This window comes from Lycium barbarum, chromosome 6 (genome assembly GCF_019175385.1).
Source record: "Lycium barbarum isolate Lr01 chromosome 6, ASM1917538v2, whole genome shotgun sequence".
Taxonomy (NCBI): Eukaryota; Viridiplantae; Streptophyta; class Magnoliopsida; order Solanales; family Solanaceae; genus Lycium; species Lycium barbarum.
In genome coordinates, this window is record NC_083342.1 from 28,188,627 (window position 1) to 28,198,569 (window position 9,943).

A 9,943-nucleotide genomic window follows, 5' to 3' on the forward strand; every position below is an offset into this window, starting at 1 on the left:
CGGATTGTTGCAAAATCACCAACTCCACCAACAATATTATAATTGCAAAATTAATAATTGAAACTATAATAAGACTTTATAATATTTATTTGAGAGAAATTTAAAGTGGCTAATTGTTGCAAAGTAACTATAATTGAGAGATTGAGATTTGAGAGAAAGAGAAGAGTGAATTGGTGTGGATTAAAATGAAAATGGAGAGGGATTTATATATGAGGGGGGGATGGGTTAAACTGTTAAAAAAAAAGTTTGGGGGGTTGGGGGGGGGGGGGGGGGGGGGGGAGGGGAAATGGGTTTGGGACCGTTTGGCAACGGCCATTTTTGCAAATGGACCGTTGGCCAACGGTCCAACAGAGCAGCCCAACGGCTCTATTTAAAAAAAAAAAAAAAATCCACCGGTTTAACCGGTCCAGTTCTGGTTTTACCGGTTTAACCGATTCCGGTTCCAAAATAATTGAAACTGGATCGATATATAATAAACGATTAACCGGAACCGGTTGACGGGTTTAGGCTGAATGGCAATAACTTAATGAATATTATATATTTGTACATAAATATTTTTGACGTAATGTTTGGCTGAATGGCAAAAACATAAAATACATAAGCTTGTAAATGAGACAATCCAAAAAAAAAAATGTTTCGGTCCCACTTGATCAGAACCCAATGGCTACTTCTTCTAACACGAACTAGTTACCCGAGGCCCGGGCTTTGACTCATGATATAAGTGTAGTAATATATTAATTAAAAAGTATAATCTATTACTTATTTTTTAACCACATAATTAACAATTCAGCGGCGCGTTAAATATGTATTGTTGATAAGTCTTCATCATTATTAATGCACGTTAGTCAACTTATTAGATAATCATAAAAACAAAAAATTATTTATGAGAAAGGAAGTTTGGTAGAAAAATTATCAAATACCAAAAGGACACAAGCGACTCGACATTATGTAAAGTAACATAATTTAAATTACGTAAATAATTAAAACTTGGTGAAAATCATAAATGAAAAATATTGACATTTTTATGAATCTATGAGCAAATAATTTTTATTTTCATAGATAGAAGTAGATTTTTTTGGTATTTATTAAGTTTTAATTTTACTCATAATATTTCATGTAACAATAGTTCATGCTAGCTAAGTGTGGTGATTTAATCTTAGTTTTAGACGAATTAAGGAAAAAAAGTAGTTTCATTAAATGAACGCCAAGAATCAATATAGTTCTTCATATATAGTTTATTTTAAAAAATATTAATTCTAAGTTGAAATTGCAATTTATAGGATTTTTTGTATTTTTAATATCTAAAATCTTAATTTAAATATTAAGAAAATCTAATTTAATTTAGCTTCATAATTTAGTCAATAAAATTGCAATTTATAGTACCTTTTGTATTTTTAATGTCTAAATTTTAATTTAAAATATTAAGTCGATCTAATTTAATTTAGCTTCAAAATTTTGTCAATAAAATTACAATTTATAGTACTTTTTATACTTTTAATATATTAATTTTTATTTAAAATATTAATTCTATCTAATTTAATTTATCTTCATAATTTAGTCAAATTGACTCTGAAAAAATGAAAAATATCACATAAATTAATACGGGGGCAAGAGTAATTAAAAAGATCTAATACATGTTCCAGTTCGAAACGATAATGTGGCTCCATAATTGCCTAAATTTTGATAATATGCATAATAACAAATAATGTAAAGGGTAATTTAATAATCCTTTCAGTTCATATTATATGGTCTTTTTAAATTGGGCTAGAACGCAAGAAGTGTTTCACTAAATTACCTTAAATAAATAGTTCCTACTTAATAGAACTTTTTCGTTATGTAAAAATTCACTTATATAAATAATGGAAAATTTGGTATAAAGAAAAGCTATTAATTAAGAACAAGAAAAGATTCACAAACACTTATTGTACTATAATTCAATATACACCAATTACATAGACCCACGTACAAATTGACTTAGCATAAAGAATGAGTTCAAAAAATTAGAATAAGGCAAGGAAAAGACAAAACAAAGTCATGTGTAGCAACACCATAGAATTAAAATTCTTGTGAGGATTATAAAAATTTGGGATCTTTTCTCACATATAGAAGTAAAATATACACCAACGGCAGATTGCCACATAAAAATTTGATTTAAGATAAAGAATGAGGTCAAAAAATGATAATAGGCAAGAAAAGACAAAACAAAGTCATGTGTAGCAATATTATAGGATTAAAATTCTTGTGAGGATTGCAAAAATTTGAGATCCTCCCATATACATATAGTAGTAATGTCTCTTTCTCTTCATTTACTTAAATTCTTCCCATTTATTGCAAATGGCAAGACTAATCACCAAAGCTAACCAAACTCATACAATGATTATGGATGAGATCAACTTTGAATTAAGACAAAAATCACAAGAAAATAAACCCTGCATTCTTGAGATCTTTTTGTAGCTAGGTGCAGAAGGAACAAATAGTTAGAAAATATGTCAGTTTTGAATGGTTACAGGGCAGGGCCTTTGAGCATCCTAATATATTATCATAAGAGCATACATCACCTCAATTAAACATAAAGTATTATTTATTGTCATGAACCTTAACCTTCTACTCCCTGCGTTCACTTTTACTTGTCCACTTTAGACTTTTCACACTGTTTAAAAAATAATAAATGAAGTGCAGTGCATATTTTTATTGGATTTGAAAAATGATATGAAATGAGTAATTAATACTGTGAGTAAAACAGGAAAAAATAAATTGTCTTATCTTGATTTGCTAAAAGTGATAAGTAAAAGTGAAAATCTATTTTTAGAATACTGAACAAGTAAAAGTGAACGGGGAGGGAGTATATTCATCTGTTACTTGACAAATTAAATTATAGGCTTTAAATAAGGCAGAATAAGTTACTAATGCTTTTACTAGAATAGTTGCCATTTGGGCATTGCCCAGGAAACGGAAACGGGCAGCTTCAATGTTTATATTTAATAATATGGAGAGTCTTGGGCTTTAAATATAGTGAATGGATGGAAAGAATGACAAAATTATATGTATTCAACTTCTGCAGTTGCAAGGAAATTAATCAAAGTTAATTGGTTGTAGGTTTTCGGTAAACGTTTCAGACTCTTTAGAATTCCTTCTAATTTAAAGAACAATAAAGAATGACGCATAATTGTTGTCCATTGAATGGACTAACATTAAATGATACAATTGAACAGCAGGATCTTCGTTTATCTTTGAATTCACATTATTAGCGCAGTTTTGTTAAGAAGGATAATATTAGCAGCATTTCATTGTTATTATTATTTATTTTAAATAAAATTTTTATTTAAATTTTTGTACATTAATGCTTTTGAAGTTAATGCTCCTGAACGTTTTAGCCTCAGTAGTCTTCATGTAAAATGGCAACTATTTTGTTAAAACGGAAACATTAGTAACTTATATTGTCGTATTTAAAGCCAATAATTTAATTTGTAAAGCAACAGATGAATATAGAAGGTTAAGGGTCATGACAATAAATAATACTTAATGTTTCATTGTTATTATTATTTATTATTTATTTAAATTTTGTACATTAATGCTTCTGAAGTTAATGCTCCTGAACGTGTTTAGCCTAAAGGTAATTATCATATTAAAGATTTCATTCAATGTAGAGAGTAAGTTAATGCTCTTGAACGTGTTAGACCTCAATGTAATTATAGTATTATACTCCCTCCGGTCACTTTTACTTGTCTATTTTGGACTTTTCACACTGTTTAAGAAATAATAAATGAAGTGCATAATTAACTGATGTACCCATATTAATTGGTGCATATATTCCTGAAATAGTTAAGAGAACAGTTAGACAAGGAGCCAAACTAGGTCTCGCTACATCACTCCTAGAGAAGGCCAAGGCGGAACTCTCTTCTTCTTTTTGTTGGTATTGAAGAGGTCTTTGAATTGTTGTGGTGGAATGGTGGTGGTGTGGTAGAGGATATATAACATACATATGGCATACAAGTGATATTACTGTGTACGTCAGATGTATATAATTGTATGTCGTGTTTATGTCGCTTGTATGTCCTGTGTATATTATGCGTATCCGTACTATATACATGACATGCACGTGACATACATACGAACACAAGTGACATACATGATATTCAAGTGATATAGTTTGTGTATAACACATGTATATCATGTGTATGTCCAATGTATACAGTGGCATACCAACGCCACACAATGATATACCATGCATCTACAAGGAAGCCATTAGAGAGAGCTTCATCAACGTCCGTTGAAGATGCACCGACAACGAAGAAAACTTCAACAATTTCCGGCGAAGCAGTGGCGAAATCTAGTAGACATCATCAAGCTAGCAGAACTCCGGCAATAGCGAATGGGGGTTGGAATAAGGACTCCCGCGACGAACTGGTAAACAAACAAGGATAGGTGTGTGGGAAGAGAAGAAAGGAAGATCTCCAAAATTTCTGATTTTTGTGGGATTTAATGCGGGGGGCATATATTTTGTAAAAGGAACTATTACTATATTTTAAAAATGAAATAGTATTATTAGTTAGAGTACATATGAATTTATTTTAGTATATCTCTGTATAGGTCCCATTTAGGGACATATCAAATAATAATGGGTTGAAATCATCACCACTAGTTGATCCATATTTGTAGCAAGGAAGAGGTTATTAAGATTTAGAGTTGTATTTCCCCTTAGGTGAGATTTAGTGAATTATTTTACCACAAACAAAATAGTGTAGTTTTTTTTTTTTTTTTTCTACTGCTTTTGTGGTGAACAAAGGAAAATAATTTGTATGTTATGACAAAGTTGAGAATGTTGGGTTAGCGGGGGGGGGGGGGGGGGGGGTTCATTAAAGAAAAAAAGTTTTAATTTCGTTCATTAGGAATGGGACACGTAATAAATAATAATTAAAAAATTAATCCCGAGCATAAGACAGATTTGCGCCTCAATTGTCCTTTAAAAAGAAAAACCAAAAAAAAAATATAAAAATAAATAAATGAGAGGTCTGTCAATTTTAAGAGCAAAATTGAGCTAACTTAGCGGATGGATACTTTTAGCGAAGTGGATAAAGGATCTATTTAGACTTTTTAAGATAGTCCGAGACATTTTTGAGCCTTTACCGTTAATTCTTTTCCATTTCCTTTTTCTTTCCCTTTGCAATTGCTACGGTGCAGAGAGTGTGAAGAATGGAATTTCTAATTCCAAAAAAAAACGCGGAGAATCTTGAACCTTTTGAGCTTCTTGATTTTCACCGGCAAGTGTAACTTTTGTCTTACTTAATGCGCGTTCAATGTGGAGAAGCTTTTCCTACATACCATGAAACTAAAGCACAAAGTATTAAACAAATTAAAAGCAACAACCTCCTCAATTGAGTGGGAAGTGGAATTCAAATGGAGCATTTTCAACTTCAAGAAAGTGGTGAATTTCAGAAACCTTCAAATGTAAGTGACTTAATGCCTTGTGAACTAGTCTGCAAGTCGCAAAAGTCTTTCAATGTTGATAGTCATTGGGTTTTCTGGAGCAGCAGACCCAACGATGAGTTGCGCTACCAACGCACGATTTTCCAAGTGATGAGTGAGTTCTGAATACCAAATTATCAATACTTATTTGATTCATTATGAGTTTTTATTTGAGTTAATGGTCAAAAAAACACACCTAAACTATTACTTTTTCGCTAGTTTCACGCCCTAGCTATCAGTTGTTCTCTTTTTCTATCTGAACTATCATCATCTACTGGGATCAACCATTTGCTTTATGTGATAAATTTGATATGGGACTCTGTTCATACAGGAGGCTCCGTCTCGATACTTTGATTCCCATTGACATTAACAATGTTGAAGTTGAAGGTCTCCTTGGTCCCATTGGACGAGTTTTCAGAAATGGGTTGCCAGAATTTAGCCCCGATGTGCGGAGTTACTCTGCCGGAGAGTTTCCACTTCTTGAAGATGCAATTCGGTTGGGCATCCATCGTTATTGGGCATGGCCAGTGTTTAAGCCTCATGATCAGCATTGCCTTGGTGTTCTTGAGATTGCATTTACAGACCCAACATCTTATTCCCCACATCTTCCACGTTTCTTAAGGTGCTTGCTTACCTGTTCTGCCTTACTTCTTTAATATAATCTGGCTAGGATTAATGAGTATTCATCATGTCTGTTAATCATCTGTTTGCATTGCCTAGATTTGGAAAAATACATATTTTGCACCCTAAACAGAAAATCAGTTATAAAATTAGGATTTTGCAGGCGTTCCCTTACTCCCTTATGTTGTTAGAAGTGAACGCAATACCATCCGAGATATATAAAATCAGTATCGTGGTGTGAAGTGTTCTATATGCGGGGCATGTCCCCTACACATCGAAATTGATGCATTTTTCTTTTATTCTACCACCTTTTATCTCCCAAATTAAGCCCTCAGCCTCCTCGTTGTGAGCTGATGCCTTGTTCCTGAAGTTGGGTGTGAAGTGAGACGGTTCAATTTTGGCATGGTGAGCAATTTCTGAAGAGGGGGTTTTGGTTGTTGAGAGGAAAAATGAAAATGGGGTAAGAAGAAAAGTTTTGTGAAGATGATATGAGGTGATGTTGGAGTGCATGATAAAATGGGATGAGGGAGGTGTCCGGTGCTTTTCATGAGTATTTATCTTATTTTTTATTTTTTTTTATTTTTTTGTAATTGAAGTTTAAATATCAGATAGAGAGGGGTGAAAACTTAGGTTGCTGTGGAAGAAGATGCCGGTTGGTGGTGGATATGGATGAAGCTGGGGTTTTGGAGGGGTTGGCGGTTGTGTTTCCTTTTTTTCTTTTCGTCTGAATTTCTGCTTTGTGATGGGTTTTACGGGTGGAAAATGATAGAACCATCTTGCAAGGGTGATCTCTTGGGGGAGAAGAGGTCTCTGTGAGAGTATTGGGGAAATCAAGAAGATGGGGAGAAGAGGTGCCTGTGGCATTTAGTTGGAGTCCTATCCTTTTGAAAAAAGCAGATATGGGAGTCTCTATGCTTTCATGGCGTGATGGAGATGAAGATTGAGAAAATGGGGTAAGAAGTGGTCTGTAGAGGAGGGGGTGGGGGTGGGGGCACTTGTTTAATTTGTTTGATTTATTTTTTGCTTGGAAAAAAGAGATAAGAGGACGCCTGCAAAGTTTAAGCGGTTTTTCTGTACAAGGTTAGGGTGCATTATATGTAGCATTAGAATGTGATGATATACATGGATAGCAACCCTTTCTTGTTGGGGTGGGGCCACAAGTTGCTCGAATTTAGACAAAAAGATGGGCACTCATACTTCTTGGTTGAGCAACTCAATGTCTAAATTGCTCTGATTTCTACCTAAGGACGTTCGTTAAGCTACTTTTCTTCATATTTCATATTTACTGTTGCGAAATTCAATAATCCTTGCTTAATTTTCCATCACAGGAGATGGATATGAGATCCTCTGAGATAAATGGCCTTTTGACCCGAAGGACACAGATTCACAACCTTCTGACGTATGGTGCTGTTACCATTTTGATTTGGAGATTGCAGTCTCTCCCACCTCCCCCCCAAATAGATAAAAAGGAAGAAAAAAAGATCACGACTAATCTCATTTTTATTTCCATTACTCTACTAGTTCTGTCCCACAAATTTCATGCTTGGCTTATCTTTTTCTACAGCAGTGGGATAAGGTTCTTGGTGCACTTGACCAAATAGAGGCAGGGTTACATGTGGTCTGTAAAATACACAATATACCCTTTGCTCAAATTTGGATTCCTCGTTCTCAATCTTGCTCCATAAATGCCTTGATTGCTACTGGTAGAAGAAGTTTAGACAGTTCGAGTTCAATATATGATGAATTTGCAGATGCTTCTGATTTCTGTTACATTCAGAGGGGTAAGGCATTGGTGGGGAGTGCATTTTCATCCCGGGGTTCGTGCTTTTGCAAAGATGTTACTCTATTAAGCTTGACAGAGTACCTTTTGGTGCCCAGTGCACGAAAATCTAGATTGACCCAGAGTTTTGCAATTTGTTTGCAAATTAAATGCGCCAACAATATTATTTACGTAGTTGAGTTCTTTCTGCCACCCAACGAAATAGTTGTTAGCGTTACAATGACTTTCTTAAACATGTTTTTATCCACAATGAAAGAACAACTTCCAGGTGTCAGAGTTGCTTAGACAAGAACTAGGGCAGAGGATGCGAGTTGAAGTTGTTAAAGTTTTCCCATGCGATGAATTTGATTCCTTTGAAATTGGCCAACCTCTGCTGAGTGTTCAATCACCTCAGGATGAAGGAGGAACAACAAATACTGAATCTTCGCGTCAACAATCAAATTCACAGAATGGGGAGAATACGTCACTACTGCAGTACTTGTTCCGTCTTGTTCTTCACATAGGCGTGACTCATTCAACAATGAAGGGCCAGTACGAGGTGATGTACTACTTCAGCATCCAACAGAGGCAGTTGTGACAAACAGAGGAAGGGTTGATGTGGATATAGCACATGACCCCGTTAAACTTTTAGAGGATACAAGTGAAATGATGCAAACTTGATTCACACTTTGAGCAACCAAATTTAGAAATTGATTCTGCAAGCAATGCAAGAAGTAATGAGAAAGCGGAGCATAGTGCTAGATGTGTAAGACAATTGATTGAAGCTGAAGCTATAAACAAAGGAAGTAACTTCATCACTGGAGCAACAACTAACAACGAGAAAATCCATTCAAAGAAGAACAACGCAATACGGAGGATAGAAAAAGATCATGGGATTACTCGCAAGATTCTGGAGCAGCATTTTGGCATGACTCTTGAAGATGCTGCCAAAAACCTACGTGGTAAGTTCACTAACTTTAGCGCATTTGAGGTTTGTAACCCTTTTCGTGTTATTATATATCTGTACGCTCGTATGCCCTTTAAACGAAATGATTTATGCATAGGTTTCACTGAAATCCCTTTTTTGGACTTCTGTTGTTGCAGTTAGTCGAGCAACACTGAAACGAATATGTAGAGTATATAATATCTCTAGATGGCCAAATCATAAGACTAGAAAGGTTTATTACCATGTTAGCCAAGGCGTATCTTTTCAAGGTGCTGAACCTTATGTGGGCGATCAACAATGGCTTGCTCCCAAGAAAAAAACACAGATTTGGGTCGCAAAAGACCTCCTGCCACAGGAAAACCTTGTGATGGTGCGATGACTGTAAAGGTTACATATAGAGTTGATATCATAAAATTCAAACTCTTACCCCTTTCATCAACCAAGGTAGAACTGGAGGGGGAAGTGGAATAGAGTCTCAACATATCACTTCAAAGGTTCTCAATCAAGTATCAAGATGAAGATGACGATTGGATTTTGATAACTAGTGATTCAGATGTGAGGGATGGTATGCATTCACTTAGATTGTTAGGAAGGACTACTATGAAATTATTGGTTACCCCAGTAGCTGACACATGAAGGATTTTCTCTAAGTTTTGTTATGGTTCATCTTCATTGCAAAAAGTTAGTGATGTTATCTTTTGATGACACGGTGTTTGTCTCTTCCCTGCGGTATCGTGACATGTCTTTGTGCTTATTGAACCAAAGGTGATTAATTCCATTATGTATAAACATTTTTATAATCAGGCGACTCTTGTTTAGCTTGTATAGAGAGGTAGAATAATTGGAGTTCTGATTTATTTATTGAATTGCATTATTTGTATGGTGGAGACCGAATCTTCAGATCCTTTGCCTTATGCATTATGTTTAGTGGTCGTCCTGGTGGAAAATGGGCAGGTTTGGTAGGGTTTGAGTCAAGGCGTTTGAGCCTACTGAAAATGCGTTGAACAAAAAAGGTCATGCTAGTACTTTTTCCGTGAGAAAATCTCTTTTTCTAGGAAATATTGTATTACCCAAGCAGAAAAATTCAGCACGATTACTGTTATTAAGAAGCATGTTTGAAACAATTGAGATATATTGAAAGGCTTTAAAAT

At 34.7% G+C, this 9,943-nt stretch overlaps 1 protein-coding gene across 2 annotated transcripts; it reads left to right on the forward strand.

The window, feature by feature from the left end:
* The first annotated feature begins 4,860 nt into the window (after positions 1–4,860).
* Positions 4,861–9,595, forward strand: LOC132643681 (protein NLP6-like). 2 transcript variants are annotated; one of them, XM_060360191.1, is made up of 4 exons: positions 4,861–5,448; positions 5,798–6,088; positions 7,416–8,808; positions 8,951–9,595. In XM_060360191.1, the coding sequence occupies exons 1-3, from the start codon at positions 5,324–5,326 to the stop codon at positions 7,426–7,428; spliced, it is 429 nt and encodes a 142-aa protein (XP_060216174.1). In that variant the 5' UTR covers positions 4,861–5,323; the 3' UTR covers positions 7,429–8,808; positions 8,951–9,595. The 2 variants fall into 2 exon arrangements, 1 of the variants encoding a protein (XP_060216174.1); XR_009583705.1 differs by having other exon boundaries at positions 4,876–5,581.
* Positions 9,596–9,943: the final 348 nt, after the last annotated feature.